Source organism: Schistocerca gregaria, chromosome X (genome assembly GCF_023897955.1).
Source record: "Schistocerca gregaria isolate iqSchGreg1 chromosome X, iqSchGreg1.2, whole genome shotgun sequence".
Lineage (NCBI taxonomy): Eukaryota > Metazoa > Arthropoda > Insecta > Orthoptera > Acrididae > Schistocerca > Schistocerca gregaria.
Window position 1 is genome coordinate 603,897,063 of NC_064931.1, and position 17,078 is coordinate 603,914,140.

At 42.7% G+C, this 17,078-nt stretch overlaps 1 protein-coding gene across 1 annotated transcript in view; it reads right to left on the reverse strand.

Annotated features, from left to right (window-relative positions):
* LOC126297537 (early endosome antigen 1-like) overlaps positions 1-17,078 on the reverse strand; it is a 182,740-nt gene that overhangs the window by 11,469 nt on the left and 154,193 nt on the right. The window contains exons 11-14 of the mRNA XM_049988450.1: positions 15,488-15,829; positions 15,173-15,394; positions 11,795-11,980; positions 5,169-5,310 (exon numbers count right to left, since the gene is read on the reverse strand). Coding sequence (XP_049844407.1) covers positions 5,169-5,310; positions 11,795-11,980; positions 15,173-15,394; positions 15,488-15,829 — 892 coding nt within the window. The remainder of the gene's footprint in view (positions 1-5,168; positions 5,311-11,794; positions 11,981-15,172; positions 15,395-15,487; positions 15,830-17,078) is intronic.

Sequence of the window (17,078 nt, forward strand, 5' to 3'; positions counted from 1 at the left end):
AAATAAGTTCCTCGCAAACAGTTTCTTACAGCCTCAAGATTATGGAATCATGACCTATGTGTTGTTTTCTGCACAGGGGACAACACCTGAAGAAAACTACAGGTTGGTGAACTTTTATTAGAACTTACGCATTCCACTCCGGGTGTTGGAAGCAAATAGGCACCTCAAGTGTACTGCAATCTTAGTAGAAATGTGGTAACACAGGGGAGGTAGAAATGTTTTTGAAGGAAGAGGCTTATCATACGATATATTTGGCACTCCGTGAACTTCAGGGCTGGTGCTGAAGTGTTAAAACTGTCATTAGCACCTTACAAAACCACATACCTCCTGCTGGAAGGGAATCTAGCAAGGAACACTACAATAAAATTAAATTACTTAACAACCAGGTGAAGTGCAGCAATGAGATGTCTAGGGGTATTTCTGGATGAACATTTAACTTTGTACACCATATAGAGAAAGCAGGCAGAAAAGTTACAAATGTGATGAATAAAATTATAACCATTGCAAACAGGCAATTTTGGCTTCCCTTGAAAACAATCAGAACATACCACCAATCGATATTTGCATCAGTTGTAGGATATGGCACAAGCATTTAGGTTCATAGAGTACAGCTAGTAAAGCCGGCATCATTAGCGAGGAGAGCTCAATGAGGAGTGGTTACATGATTAATGGGCACCTTCTGTGCTACCCTGAATGATGCTTTGTTAATAATTCTAGAAATATGCCCACTGGACCTAGAATTTTGGAAAGGGGATCCTTTTATACCATAAGAGGCATTCAAAAAGAAACGAGCAGGAAGCATAATTATAGAAACCAGTACCTGTATGTTAGAAGTATTGATCCTGGTTGATGAGACACTTGTCCCACTGTGATACAAGGTGGTGAATGAGGGTCTCATAAAATTCCCGGGACTGCAATGTTAACCAGTTCCGCACATACAGCTGGACATCATCGTCTGAGGTGAATCGTTTGCCCCTCAGAGCCTTGTTAAGGGGACCAAAAATGGTGTAATCACAGGGAGAGAGGTCCAAACTGTATGGAGGATGGCCGACAACCTCGCATTTGAATTTCAGCAGGAGTGCAGTGACTGTGTTGGCCATATGAGACTTTCCATTGTCGAGGAGCAAAATGACCCCACTGGTGAGATTGCCTGGTCATTTTGATTTGATTTGATCACCTGGCGAACAGTGGTCAAGATTTGCAAGTTATGCTCAACATTCACTGTTGTCCCGCACAGCATGAAGTGAATCAGAAGGGTGCCATTTTTGGCCCCCTTAAAAAGACTCTGAGGGGCAAACAATTTACCTCAGATGAAGACGTCCAGCTGTATGTGCGGAACTGGTTAACGTCGCAGCCCCAAGGAATTTTATGAGACAGCCATTCACCGCCTTGTGTCCGAGTGGGACAAGTGTCTCAACAGCCAGGGTCAATACTTCTAACATACAGGTACTGGCTTCTATAATTGTGCCTCTGGCTCATTTCTTTTTGAGTGCCTCTTGTAGTCAAATAACAGCAATCATATGGAAGCATGAAGAATGCTTGGAACTGAGATCAATACGAAAAAGTTGGTAGAAGTTAATATTGCAACTATAGCAAAATAAATGGCACACTTCAGGCACAGGCAGGAGAACATACAAATTTCTCTCTAACATCAGGGAGAGACTAAAAATGAGATTTCTTAACCCATCGAGTGGGCTGATACATTACATGACTGGTAATGGCCCATATGCTATCTAAACAAAATCAAAGGTAGATGAGTGATAGCTGCATCTGCAGCAGTGTGGACACACTGGAACACACATTGGGGTGGGGGCTGCATGCTCTATGACGAGGTGGCAGGTAATGGCTGTCAGACATTCAGGATGTTGGATTCCAAAGCAGCACTAAGAATCGAGTCAACCTGGCACATCTTAGATGGTATTGCAGCCGCAGTATTTGAGAAGTCCAAGGAAGACTTCATGAGGCATTCAACCGCAGGTTAACATGCTGCCATCCCAGTTAGACAACATACTTACCAGATGGAGAGAAGACAACTGAGGTCAATGCCCACTGCATAAAATAGTTTCTCAAGAATTTGCATTGTGTTGGTTCAAGTGATAATGTGGACTTCCAAAATGTAACAGTGATTGGTGGAATTACTTGTTACAGAGGAAATGCTACTGAAGTTCTGCCCAATGCACAAGGAATTCAGCAGACAATTTCTGTTGACCAGGTTAGTATGATGGCGGATCCAGTAGCAGGGACAACCACCTATGGGTTAAGTGCAGTGAAATAAATGTAAAAACAGAGAACAGATTCCGTCATGCTTAAAGTAGTATTAGTCGCTGGGTTACTAGTTAAGGGTTTTATTATAGTACTGTAGTGGTAGTAGTTGTTTAGTATTAAAAATATAAATATCAGAAATAAATAGTTAATATATAAATTTATTATTATCCAAGAAAGTGTGCCTATTTTAGCTTTTCAAATAATGGGCTGTAATAGTGAAAAACAAATAAATAAATAAATACCAGATGGTTGCTTTGCTTAGTTTTCCTTTATTCAGAAGCTGGGTGTGCAGCTAGCACCTCTGTACCATGTTGGGGAACAACTACAGCATGTTGGGGAGTAACCTTATCCTGGATACAGCAACAGGCTTTGCCCCACAGGTTGACTGTTATCATCAGTGGCTGAATAGTGTGAATAAAACTGTCATGATGGATGGTGCCTGGTGGTGTAGTAGTTGAAAATGTGCATTCTTTCTCTGCAGTAGCGTACAACATGCCCAGGGTGCTCACATAGGAAGCACACAGCTTGTTTTTCCTCTGTCCTCCTAAAGTCTGTTCTTACACAGACAATTATACTATGCATAGGAGTTGGTTGTACCTGTGTTGGTCAGATGCTGAGTAGTTGTTTGATGGCTGCAGCATAAGTCCAAGGTGGCTGACTCCATTCTTCCTGGTATGTTTGGCTAGTGGTGGAGAGTGTTGCTTAAGATTGATGCACCTCATTTTCATCATCCTCTATTACCTCCTGATGTATGGGGTCAACATTGAAGGCTGCTATCTCTTGTGTACTTGGACCAACATTTCTGGCTGCCATCTACTGCTGTATCTGTTTGACAGAGGTGATCTCACAGAGGTCATCCAGAACTGCCATTAAGGACCACATTTGTCCAACACTTTTCTATTGCATTTCCTCAATGTGCTGGCACCACCAAAATTCCTTGGTCACTGTGGCATCCTTTACCAGAAGAGCTTGGTACATGTCTTGTGCAACGCCTTTAATGAAGTGTGACTTTTTTGGCTTCTGTCATATTCGTATTCACAATTTGGTATAGGGCCAAAACTTGTTCTGCAGTTGTTCTTCCACAAAGCAGGCTAGATGCTCATTGTTGCCAAATGTTTTCCTACATTTGACCTGGAATTTGTCCCAGCTATTGAGCTGCTCTTCATTTTTGTCAAACCATTGCTAGGCTGTGCGATCCAAGTAAAATTGCCAATTTGCCAAACACATAATGTCATTCCATCTGCTGTATTTGGCAATTCAGCTGAATCCTTTCAATAATTTTGCTGGGTCCTGACCACCGTCTACAGAAAACAATGATGGATACCTGATGTACTGGTGACTTACTGCTGTTTTGGAGTCCATCTGACTTCTTATATAAAGATATTAGGAACAATGTCCCTGCAGGCAATGGCTTTTACGTTCCCTAGTTGGAGTCAAGGTCATGTTGATGTTTAGAAGTACCAAGCTTCTCCACCAAACCATGTCATGTCAAAGCCAAAATCAAGTCCAAATCTGAAGGCAGGGTCATAAATGAAATGCAACACTTAGAACTGAAAGTACTTTTTGTTAAGGACACTAATATACAGCCAGAACATAATTGGCTTCCTGGACAGAGAGTGCAGCTAAACAACATATACTGCAGAATATACAAACATAAGGTATTTCAAGAAATGATAGATACTAAATGACAAACAACTGCTGGTGCTCAGGTTTGAATTGGTGACATGCAGTGCAAAAGCCAGTGATGCTAACCACTATGCTGCACTGCACCACAGCTTTCAAAAATATATACTGTATGAGAACAAATGTGAGATGTTACAAAGTTAACTATTTCTAACTCATTTAGAAATACAAAGTAATTTCATATCTTGAAAGGATAAAGACAGACGAGAATTCATGTGTGTATATATGTGAAAATCACACATTACATGGCACTACAATAGTAATGAATCTGCAATTGGGAGCAACAGTGGCCACATCTTTTTAATATACCAGTATTGCTGAAAATGCAATCTTCTTGTTAACACATGACATTTGTACAGAGTGTGAACAGTTTTCCTTTACACCATGACTGAGATGTAGAAAAACAATGTACAACTTTTAGTTTCAAGAGGTAAGTTACTCCTCTTGTTTCACACCTTGGCATTCATATTTAAACAAAAATGTTGATATGAATATAACCCATATATGAATTTTATTCATGCATGGCATATCCTTAGAAACTCAAAATTCTTACTTTATAGCACTCATTTAAGTGAAATGGGGTCTTTGTCACATATTACTTTACTAAAGTTCATGATAGTTTTTGGCTTTGAAGTCATCACAAGACCTAAATATATTAACGAAAAACATATCCATAAATTAATGAAACAAGAAGGAGGACATATTAGATGTTGAGGAAAAAAAGTGATGAAGTTACCCACTGATTACAGCATCAACAACAGGCACACAGTCAATACACAAAACAAGATGCTTTGGAATTGTACATTTACAGAGACAGTGTTGAAAAGCTTAACTTTCATCTTTAAGTACACACTTTCTACTCTTATTCTTTTAAATATTGACTAGAAACCTGTGTGCCACTGCTGTACTTAGAGGGTCACAGGTTACCTTTTTTCACACATTTAATGTCAGTTTCTTTCCTTTAAATATTTTGCTGAAACTTTGTTTTGTTTACGTTTTTGATTTTTAGAACTAATGACAGCTGCAAAGTCAAAACTAATAATGATTTTTAATAAACAATATGTCACCAACAGACGCCGATTTATTTAATTTATTCATCAAGACATTAGGAGCAAAATTATTTGGAGAAATTACATCCAAAAGTACAGCAGGTAAGGTTCATTCTTTAACATATAATGTAAATGAAGAAAGGTTTCTATAATGGCTCATGAATGACATACCAAGTTTTTCTCCTGCAACTTCATCAAGAGCAGTTTGAAGAACTGCAGTTTTCTCTGAATGAGCTCTCTCTGCAGCTATTAAACTTTCATTGCTGACTTTTAGTTCATCAAGAAGTTTAGAAATTTTTCTCTCAGCAGAAAGCTGAAACAACAGATAATGCAAAACAATATATTTAAGATACACTTTTCAATGAAATCACAAAATACTGCCAGTATGAATAACTAACAGCATGAAATTCTATTACAGTATTTACTCGAATCTAAGCTGCACTTTTTTCATGTTTTGTAAACCAATAAAATGCCTGCGGCTTAGAATCGAGTGCAAAGTAAGTGGAAGTTCTGAAAAATGTTGATAGGTGCCACCACAACGAACTTCTGCCGTCGAATATATGTAGCGCTAAACAGGCATGCTTTGCAGGCACAAAGATAAATACTGGCGCCAAAACCTCTGTGTCAGTAAATAAATTTTTTTAAAAAAGGGTGGAACACGAGCTTTTTTTCTCCGTCTCGAGTTTCGACCACTGCATTTTCATACATTATCCAACGAAGTAAATACAAATTCCGTATTGGTCATCTTCGACTGTAGCAGCATTTCCATGTACTACGAAAATCTGACTGGCAAGACTGTTTGGGATGTTTGTCAATATGGTCAACTCTGCATTATGAATTTTTTCCTACCTGTGAGAAGCGATGGTTGCTAATAAGAACTTTTATGAATTGTGAATCACATGCAGTACTCTCTTCACCATAAGAATAATACGAATATAAACATTTTGCAATGTATTCTTTCATGTTTGCTGCTATCTCATTTAAATCCTGTCTGCCTAATAAACTATGAAACTAGAGTGACACAACAGCAAACGTAGAAGAATATACATGTTTATATTCATATTATTCTTATGTCTAATAGTCATACAGTCAGAAATGAAGTACGTTAATTGACTAGATTTTTAAATCTAAGATGACTAATTTCTGTGCAGAATGTGATGTACTAAAGAGGCGTCTGCAAAGATTTTCAAAGGGAGAAAAAAATTTTCTCATTCAGAACATCTTCAAACATGCACAGTCTATTATTTGGTTCTTGTTGATCATTATGAAAGAAAGCAGCTAGTAGTAACAACAAATAGTAGTCTCTTGCCATTGTTTTGCTAACGAGACGATTCTTCTTCTTCTCCTCCCCCCCCCCCCCCTCTCTCTCTCTCCCTCTCTCTCTCTCTCTCTCTCTCTCTCTCTCTCTCTCTCTCTCTCCCCCTCTCCCTCTCCCTCAACAAATGAAGCCCTCAAACAAAAATTAGAAAATGAAAATTTTCCCTGTTAATCTAAGCTTCACCTTCATAGCTCCGAAGTGATGGTTTCACAAACCAAGGCACATCTTGTTCTTTGTCCGACATTTAAGTTAGAGTTATTTACCTATTCATGTATCAAGTTCTGTGGGGTCATGTGAGCCAAAGTTACTTGGTCATAAAATGGGTCAGCACATAGTTTACAGAATGCTAATTATAAAATTTATAAACACATGCATTAGTCCAGGGACTGGTTTGATGCAGCTCTCTACGCTACTCTATCCTGTGCAAGCTTCTTCATCTCCAAGTAACTAATGCAGCCGACATCCTTCTGAATCTGCTTAGCATATTCATCTCTTGGTCTCCTTCTACAATTTTTACCCTCCATGGTGCCCTCCAGTCCTAAACTGGTGATCCCTTGATGCCTCAGAACATGTCCTACCAACCGATCCCTTCTTCTAGTCAAGTTGTGTCACAAATTCCTCTTTTAGCCAATTCTGTTCAGTCCTCGTTATTAGTTACGTGATCTACCCATCTAATCTTCAGCATTCTTCTGTAGCATCACATTTCAAAAGCTTCTGTTCTCTTATTGTTCAAACTATTTATCGTCCATGCTTCACTACCATAGGTGGCTACACTCCATACAAATACTTTCAGAAAAGACTTCCTGACTCTTAAATATATATTCAGTGTTAATAATTTTATCTTCTTCAGAAACGTTTTCCTTGCCACTGCCAGTCTCAATTTTATATCCTCTCTACTATGACCATAATCAATTATTTTGCTTCCCAAATACCACAACTCATCTACTACTTTAAGTGTCTTACTTCCTAATCTAATTCCTTCAGCATCACCTGATTTAATTTGACTACATTCCAGCATTCTCATTTTGCTTTTGTTGATGTTCATCTTATATACTCCTTTCAAGACACTATCCAATCTGTTAAACTGCTCTTCCAGGTCATTTGGTGTCTCTGACAGAACTACAATGCCATCGGCAAACCTCATTGTTTTTATTTCTTCTCCATCGATTTTAATTCCTACTCCAAATATTTCTGTTGTTTTCTTTACTGTTTGCTCAATATACAGATTAAATAACATCGGGGATGGGCTACATCCCTGTCTCACTCCCTTCCCAACTACTGCTTCCCTTTCATGGCCCTCAACTCTCACAACTGCCATTTCGTTTCTGTACAAATTGTAAATAGCCTTTCACTCTCTGTATCTGACACCTTCCACCTTCAGAATTAGAAAGAGAGTATTCCAGTCAACATTGTCAAAAGCTTTCTCTAAGTCTACAAATGCTAGAAATGTAGGTTTGCCTTTCCTTAACCTATCTTCTAAGATAAGTCATAGGGTCAGTGCTACCTCATGTGTACCAACAATTCTACTGAATCCAGACTGATCTTCATCGAGGTCACCTTCTACCCATTTTTTCCATTTATCTGTAAAGAATTCGTGTTAGTATTTTACAGTCATGACTTATTAAACTGATAATTCGGTAATGTTGACACCTGTGAACACCCGCTTTCTTTGGGATTGGAATAATTATAGTCTTCTTGTAGTCTGAGGGTACATCACCTGTCTCACACATCTTGCTCACCAGATGGTAGAGTTTTGTCAGGGCTGGCTCTCCAACGGTTATCAGTAGTTCTAATGGAATGTTGTCTACTCCTGGTGCCTTGTTTCGACTTAGGTCTTTCAATGCTCTGTCGAATTCTTCATGCAGTATCACATCTCCCATTTCATCTTCATCTATGTCCCCTTCCATTTCCATAATATTGCCCTCAAGTACATTGCACATGTACTGACCCTCTATATACTCCTTCCACCTTTTTGCTTTCCCTTCTTTGCTTAGAACAGGTTTTCCATCTGAGCTCTTGATATTCATACAAGTGGTTCTCTTCGCTCCAAAGGTCTCTCTAATTTTCCTGTAGGCAATATCTATCTTACCCCTAGAAATATATGTCTCTAGCCATCCCTGCTTAGCCATTTTGCATTTCCTGTCATTCTCATTTTTGAGACGTTTGCATTCCTTTTTGCCAGCTTCATTTACTGCATTTTTATATTTTCTCTATCATCAATTAAATTCAATATCTCTTCTGTTACCCAAGGATTTCTACCAGCCCTCATATTTTTTCCTACTTGATCCTCTGCTGCCTTCATTATTTCATCTCTCAAAGCTACCCATTCTTCTTCTACTATATTTCTTTCCCCCATTCTTGTCAATCGTTCCCTAATGCTCTCTCAAACCCTCTACAAACTCTGGTTCATTCAGTTTATCCAGGTCCTATTCTCCTTAAATTCCCACCGTTTTGCAGTTTCTTCAGTTTTAATCTACTGCATCAGTAAAATACCAAAATAAGTTATGGGAGAGTATACGAGTAAATAACTCATTACTGAGAAAAGATCCTACCTACTGTGAGGAACCCTGTACAGAATAGAAGTAGAGCGTTTCAAAGGAAACTTTTCAATTCAGATTTTATGACTTGCTGTATATCACTCATTTTCTCGGTTCTACTGGAAGCTTACTGAAAATGAAACCTGTTGAATAGTGCACACTTTCCTGTACATTGCTTAAGAAATTATTTACCAAGTACAAATCACTTTTGGGGGTCTAGTGTTCTCTGAATCAATATTGCACTTTCTTCTAAATGAGTCAAGTCTATCAACAACAAGAAGATGATCAATTTTTTGATGACATTATCACCAAGCAGACAATCTCAACACACAAGATTGAGGCAACTGTGTTTTGTTATGGACATGGAGTCCTGTTCATCAAGTTTATGCAGCAAGGGACAGTAATAAATGGAGCCACTTACTGCACTACCATGACTTAACTTCAAAGTTCAACACAGAATAAACTATAGGGTCTTGTGACATATAGAGGTGGACTTCTATAAGCAGGAGGCTGTTAACTTCCCCATTGGTGAAAACATAAAGGATACGACTGCTGACATCTTAGTCATGGTTCATGATGCTGCGTGGTGTTTTCAATTTAGCAGGGTTGCCAGAACATACTGTCAGTGGCTCTGACTCTGCTTTCAGAATGTATTTCTCCTTGTGACACCACTTTAATGCTGTTGACAACATCCTGCTGTTGGATACAGTGCGTGGAGTTGTTATACCACCAGCACATTGGCCCCAAGTCCTCTACCACCTGCAGTGTGAGCGTGGACAATGAGGCACATGAAGACCATGGCAAGATGTCATATTTGCCAGCTGAGAAAAGCTGTGCAGATAGAATGAACTGTCCAGTCCTGCAACGCAAGTGTGCAAAATTGGTCTGAACAGTACAGCATTTTTTGCCATGGTGCAAGTGGATTTTGCTGGACTGTTCAAAGCCGCAATGTGGCTTCTGGTAGTAACCACCCTTTCCAATTTTCCCTATATGGCCTGAATATTTTCCACAACCACTGTTACAATAATTCAGGTCCTGTCTAATTTCTTTGCAATAGAAGCTGCACCTCATACGACAGTCTCTGACATTAGTCCCCAATTTGTTGCATCTGAATACTGCCAGTTTTGACAGTGCAAAGGCATTATTCACTGGCCACCCCTCCTCTTTGCTGGTAGCAAATATGGAAGCTGACCCGAACTCAGATACAGAAGTCACATGGTCCTTTGAAAGGTACAAAAAAATCCACATGCACCTGTTTTCATATTTGGCTTGGCCATGGTGAAAAACTCTGTCCAGAAGCAGAGGATTTCGCATGCATGTGTTGCAGGACTGACATTCTCTGAGGAAGCTCTTACTCACTTCCTAGCACTGAACAAGTATGTCCTCCTTATTGATGGTCACTGCCCAGCTGAACTGTTACCCATGTGATGAGTGTGAAAGTTACTCAAGCTGTTATGCCCGACATTGCAGACCTGGTCTACCAAATGCATCTGAATTACTGGTCAGGCACCCTAGTCTTGGCTCGCATATTCAGCAAAAATTCTGGTGTCAACACTGGGTGTTCATGTTAAACATAGAGGGTGTCAAACGTGATATCGTGGCAGGAGCAAATCAGCTTTGGCTTCAACACCAGCAGAATGTAATGCCCCAGCTAAGCCAACTTTGGGAACAAGTATTTCTGGTTTTATGTCCACACCCAACAGCATACTGTGGCATCAACAGAATAGTCCTCCCTTGTGACTGCAATTGTCACAGGCAGCTCTACCCTGTCATGAGCCCAGCTCCAGCCACATATTTCAGTGGCGAAACAACAAAGTCCTGGCAGAAACAGGGGCAGCCCATGTAAATGAGACAGTCTCTCATCCCATACAGTTTTTGGCTCCTGTAGTGATGGTGGTGGCCAGCACCAGCATGGTTCACTTTTTGCCATGACACTCTACTTAATCCCCCTGCCAGTTTCTGTTACCACCACTGAACAAAGTGAATGACACAAAACACTGTCACCTCCTATGCTGCTCAAGCCCTTGAAGGGGATATCTGCAACTCCCTTTTGTTGTTGGTCCCATTACCATTTGGGACAGTTAAAAAGGGGAGGAATATTATATTCCTATCAAGTGTGAGAAGGATATTCCACAAGCAGCCAACAATACGGAGGTGGAATTGGTAAGTTTTCTTGATAAGGAGTGGAGCATAGTCAATGCACTTTGTGGCAGCAGAGGCCACAAAGTCGAACTCAGATGGGCAAATCCTTTTGTTCTTGGCTGCTTTAAATAAATTTGCTCTCCAGCTCGAAAGTAGTTTGTATGCTTACAGAAAGTACTCCTTTATGGACCATTATTTTATTGTGTTAACTGATTATCTTCAGACTTAGAATGCAGTTTGGATGCAACTGAGACTGTGTTTCTTGTGCACAACAGACTTTGCATGCTCTGGAATTTTTCGGTTGCAACTTACTGGGTGAAGTTGCACATCACTGTCTCCTGGTTTGTAGCATTTGTGAATGTGTTCTAAAATAGTTTAAACTTGACCTGACAATTGAGCACGTAAAGAATAATTTGTGTTGCGTCCAGTGGCACATGAAACAAAAAAAGGCACTCTGCATTAATCTTACAATATATATATATATATATATATATATATATATATATATATATATATATATATATATATATATATATATATATACCAGTAGTGTGTAGGGTACATCATTAAACAAAGTTACCAATCAATGTTTAACTGTTGTCAGTGATAAACTGTTCCGCTACCCACAACATTGATGTACAGACGGGTAGGGTGTGACTGAGCCACTTGCTGGCATCTAATATAAACAGGTGTTCAATTGTTAGAAACTGATGTGTACATGAAGAAATCAAACCTCAAAAACTGGAAAATTCTTTTGAATTACTTTTCAAATACAAATTTACAATCCCAACAATGCTTACCAGACTGTCCTGTAGTTCACTTTTTTCTGATTCTTTGTTTTCAATTTCAGACTGAAGCTTCTGACACTCACTCTTTATTGCTTGTACCTCAGTGTCCCTAGCTTTCTCCAGGTCATTGTACTCTTCTGAGAGCTTATTCTTAAGTTGAGATACATGTTCAAGCTCCTGTTTTAGAGACTGAGATTCCTGGAATTACAAATACGTCATGGTTTAATATTGGCATAAGTTGCAAAAAAGAAAATTTGTATGAAAAATGTGTACAATTGAACATAATTTATTTTATATGAATTGCATTAGGCTGTTACTAATTTAGACATGAGAAATATATATTCTCAGAAAGCCACGTAAGGCATGGTACAAAAAAAAGGGGAGGGGGAGGGGCCGGTAGAGAGAATCTTGCAGATAAATTGGCAGGTAAGAGAATATTAAATGACAATCCAGGAGCAATAACTCAACTCAAGGAATACAGGAAACAAAAGCTAATACTTAGGAGTGAGTGTGATGGAGAGGGGGAGGACTAAAAAGCACTGAACAAACCATTTTGTATTGAGAAGCTTAATAAAATTGGTATTAATACTAACAGTTTAGTAATGAGAAGTGCATAAGGCAATGTACTTGAGAGCACCAGGTGTAGATGACAGAAAGACAACCACATTCAGTAGAAGCAGGAGTCTGATAGAAATTTTACAAGTAAGACCAAACTTAAATAAAAACAAATAATAATTCTCATAAGAAAAAGATGTATTTGGAATACATGCATAAAGAAAAATTAGTACGCAGTACGAACAAATGTCAATCAACAAAGTAACATTATCTGCAAAAGGGGGGAAGGAGCAGTGAGGAATGGGGCAGAGCCAGGTGAACGGGGCAGGGATGGTGGACAGGACAGTGGTGGCAGCCAGTGTGGGAATGGCAATGGGGAATGTTGCCAGGGGAGTGGCGAGGGTGGGGGAGTGGCGAGGGTGGGGGAGTGGCGAGGGTGGGGGAGTGGCGAGGGTGGGGGAGTGGCGAGGGTGGGGGAGTGGCGAGGGTGGGGGAGTGGCGAGGGTGGGGGAGTGGCGAGGGTGGGGGAGTGGCGAGGGTGGGGGAGTGGCGAGGGTGGGGGAGTGGCGAGGGTGGGGGAGTGGCGAGGGTGGGGGAGTGGCGAGGGTGGGGGAGTGGCGAGGGTGGGGGAGTGGCGAGGGTGGGGGAGTGGCGAGGGTGGGGGAGTGGCGAGGGTGGGGGAGTGGCGAGGGTGGGGGAGTGGCGAGGGTGGGGGAGTGGCGAGGGTGGGTAGTGGCAGGGTAAGGAGTGGTGAAGGTGGGGGGGTGGGGGAGTGGTGAAGGTGGGGGAGTGGTGAAGGTGGGGGAGTGGTGAAGGTGGGGGAGTGGTGAAGGTGGGGGAGTGGTGAAGGTGGGGGAGTGGTGAAGGTGGGGGAGTGGTGAAGGTGGGGGAGTGGTGAAGGTGGGGGAGTGGTGAAGGTGGGGGAGTGGTGAAGGTGGGGGAGTGGTGAAGGTGGGGGAGTGGTGAAGGTGGGGGAGTGGTGAAGGTTGGGGAGTGGTGAAGGTTGGGGAGTGGTGAAGGTGGGGGAGTGGTGAAGGTGGGGCAGTGGTGAAGGTGGGGAGTGGTGAAGGTGGGGAGTGGTGAAGGTGGGGAGTGGTGAAGGTGGGGAGTGGTGAAGGTGGGGAGTGGTGAAGGTGGGTAGTGGCAGGGTTGTGCGTGGTGGAAGGTGGGTGGCAAAGTTGCAGGGGGGCTAGAGGTGAAAGTGGAGAAGGGATGAGCGAGTGGGGAAGGGGGCACCGCCCCCGCCCCACCGTGACTCTACCTCCTCATCCCACCTACACACTTCCCCTACATATGCCCCCTCCCAACTCCCCCTCCATGCTCTTCCTCCAAATTCCCACCACATTCCCAACGCACTTATCACTTCTGCTCCCCATTCCCACAATAGTTTCTCCCTTATGACCTAGTCTACCACTTTCCACCAGCACACCTCTAACTTGCTATCACTATTCTCTCTCCACTAATCTCCACTACCCTTTCCCGATTCACCACCACCACCACCACCACCACCACCACCACCACCTCCACCACTCTATCCCCACTCGCCCCCACCCGCTATCCCCAGTCGCCCCTTCCCCTATCACCACTCGACCAAAGTACCCTATCTCCGTTTGCACCCCCTCCCTCTCCCCTCGCGCGCCCCTCTACCTCTCCCCGATCGCGCCCCCTACCTCTCCCCACTGTTGCCCACCTACCTCACCTCACCTCACCCCAACTATCTCTACTGACTTACCCCCTCTAACCTCTCTCCACTTACCACCACTACCACCTTTCCCCACTCCCTTACCTTTTGCCCACTCCCTCCTCCATTCCCCACTCCCTCACAGCTTTCTCCACCCACTCCCTCCCCTAACCCCCCACCCCACCTACCCTGCACCTACTCCCTCCCCCTAACCCCCTGCCCCCACTACCCCTGCACCCATTCACCCCTGCCACGACCCCCACTCACCACCACCACCCAACCCCACTCACACCCACACGCCCACACCCACGCACACGCACCCAGACCCACACCCACGCACCCCGGCGGCGGCGAGACAGGGTGGGGCGGGGGGCGGCGATTCACAGTGGGGCGGGGGGCGGCGATTCACAGTGGGGCGGGGGGCGGCGATTCACAGTGGGGCGGGGGGCGGCGATTCACAGTGGAGCGGGGGGCGGCGATTCACAGTGGGGAGGGGGCGGCGATTCACAGTGGGGAGGGGGCGGCGATTCACAGTGGGGAGGGGGCGGCGATTCACAGTGGGGAGGGGGCGGCGATTCACAGAGGGGAGGGGGCGGCGATTCACAGAGGGGAGGGGGGGCGGCGATTCACAGTGGGGAGGGGGCGGCGATTCACAGTGGGGAGGGGGCGGCGATTCACAGTGGGGAGGGGGCGGCGATTCACAGTGGGGAGGCCGTTCACAGTGGGGAGGCCGTTCACAGTGGGGAGGCCGTTCACAGTGGGGAGGGCGTTCACAGTGGGGAGGGCGTTCACAGTGGGGAGGGCGTTCACAGTGGGGAGGGCGTTCACAGTGGGGAGGGCGTTCACAGTGGGGAGGGCGTTCACAGTGGGGAGGGCGAGTCACAATGCGTTGGGTGAAAGGTTTGAAGTGTGGGCTGGGGGCGTGGCTTGGGGAGGGTGAGTGGGGCTTGGGGAAGGGGAGAGACGACGACAGTGGGGAGGGGAATGTGGGTGAGGAGCGGAGGTGGAACAATAGTTGGGAGCAGTGGTTGGGGAGGGGGAGCATAAGTGGAAAACATAACATGCAACATCAGTACCTGAGAGATTTGAATGGGATGCAGTACAGAATCATGAAAGTACAGATCAAATGTGGGTACATTATATGTGATAATTACCGAAAGTGTAGCCTGCAGAGAATTCTCCAGAGCTGCAATTTCTGTTTTAAAGCTTTCTTCACTGTTTTTCTTCTCTGTCTCCAATTCAGCCATACTTTTCTGGAGTTCAAACAAATCTGTCTCTAAAGAAGTTCGCTGAATCCCAATAGCTTGGATAAACTCTTCATTAGTATGAATTGTTCTTTGAAGATTCTCAACTGTTTCAGTTAATTTTTGATTCTCCTGTAAAAGATTAAAACATGTTTTATAGTTTTTTTTAGCTTTCACACTTAATGCATTCAAAAGTTGAAATATTTACTACAGACTCTTACTTACTGCTGTCAGAGTTTGGATTTGATCCTCTTTTGCACTAAGTTCAGTTTCTAAACCACAGATTCGCTCTTCCTTAAGTTCTAATGCTCTCTGACTCTGAGAAAGCTTCTCATTCAATTCTTCTGCCTTGGAATTGATTGCTGTTAATTCATCTTCCTGTTTTTTTAACTTTATCTCCAAGTCCTTCTTTTGTTTAATTAGACCTTCATTGTTTTCCTTCAAAACACTAATTTCATGGAATTTTATGTTCACTGTTTCCTTAAGTTCTGAGAGAGCACTTTCCATGTTTGCAGAGTTCATTCTGCAACGCTCAATGGATGACGACAGTTCTTCAATCTGCATCTCCTACAGGGTTTAGAAGTGCAATGTCATTTAGAATAATATATGAAGTTAACTAGATGTTTAGTGATAATCTTCTCAACACTCAGTAAAAAAAATCATTACTGAGAGGTATGTTCAATTTCTAGTGCAACAGTGGCCAAACACAGTTAACAAGGGAACACACAGCCACACATTATTTATGCGCAACACAACGACAGGTCTGCAGCAATGAATAGTTTTTGGACACTATATAGAGTAGTTATCAGGCAGTTATCTCAAGTATATCTGTATGTTCTGAAGTACTATGCAGGCTTACTACAATCCTGACCTTCCTTCTCACTTATTCTCAATTTGAAGAAGCACATGCACCGGTAACAATTTCAAAATTAAGAAACTGTTTGCATAAACTAAAACTCTGAGTAGCATAAAATTCCTCTCTCTCTCTCATAGTATCACCTTGGCACACAAAACTGTCTTAAGCCTCCACAGACCAATGTACATTGCTGGTCATTAAAAGTGTAACACCATGAAGTCTGTGTGAAGACTATCAAATTTACTACATTCTTAGATATTCAGTTGATTAGGCTTTCAGCATAAGAGCACCAAATAGATAATAATAAAGCCATCTACATTGTTTATATAAAGAAAGATTATGTAGCAGTTTTCTTATTCACAAATTACAATTGCATTTAATTGTTAGTTGTTTGTGAGAAGACTGTGTTATGTCTTGAGTAAGAAGAAATGTCTACCAGTACTTGTTGGGACTCGGCAGCACCAGCAGGATTACGGCCTATTGAGAGTGTAGTTTGCCATTCGGTGATATTGCAGGCAGGACCCTATGCAAATATGGAATTGACGGATTCAGGAGCGTCATACTCAATGGCAAGCGGAACCTCAATGGCACCCTGACCAGTACTCACTGCAGACAGAAAGACAAATTGATCGCTCGACTGGGCAAAATCATACAGCCACATCATTTACCTGGAGTCTGGAAATGAGCTTGTTTGTAACACCAGAAATATATACATGAACAGTGGCAACAACATATGGAACACCAAGGGCTGTCAGAATCGCAACCCTCAACACAACTGCAGAGAGATCACCCAGGACACAAATGGTACAACACCATCTTTTCAGACAATACCTGGGTTTGGGTATGGTATCACGATGGATGTATCCTTTTGTCCAGGTTCTAAGGAAAATACATGTTACTCTATTGCATTTGTTACAGACATATAGGCCCAGCACTCGGCATGATGGTACCAATGGGTAC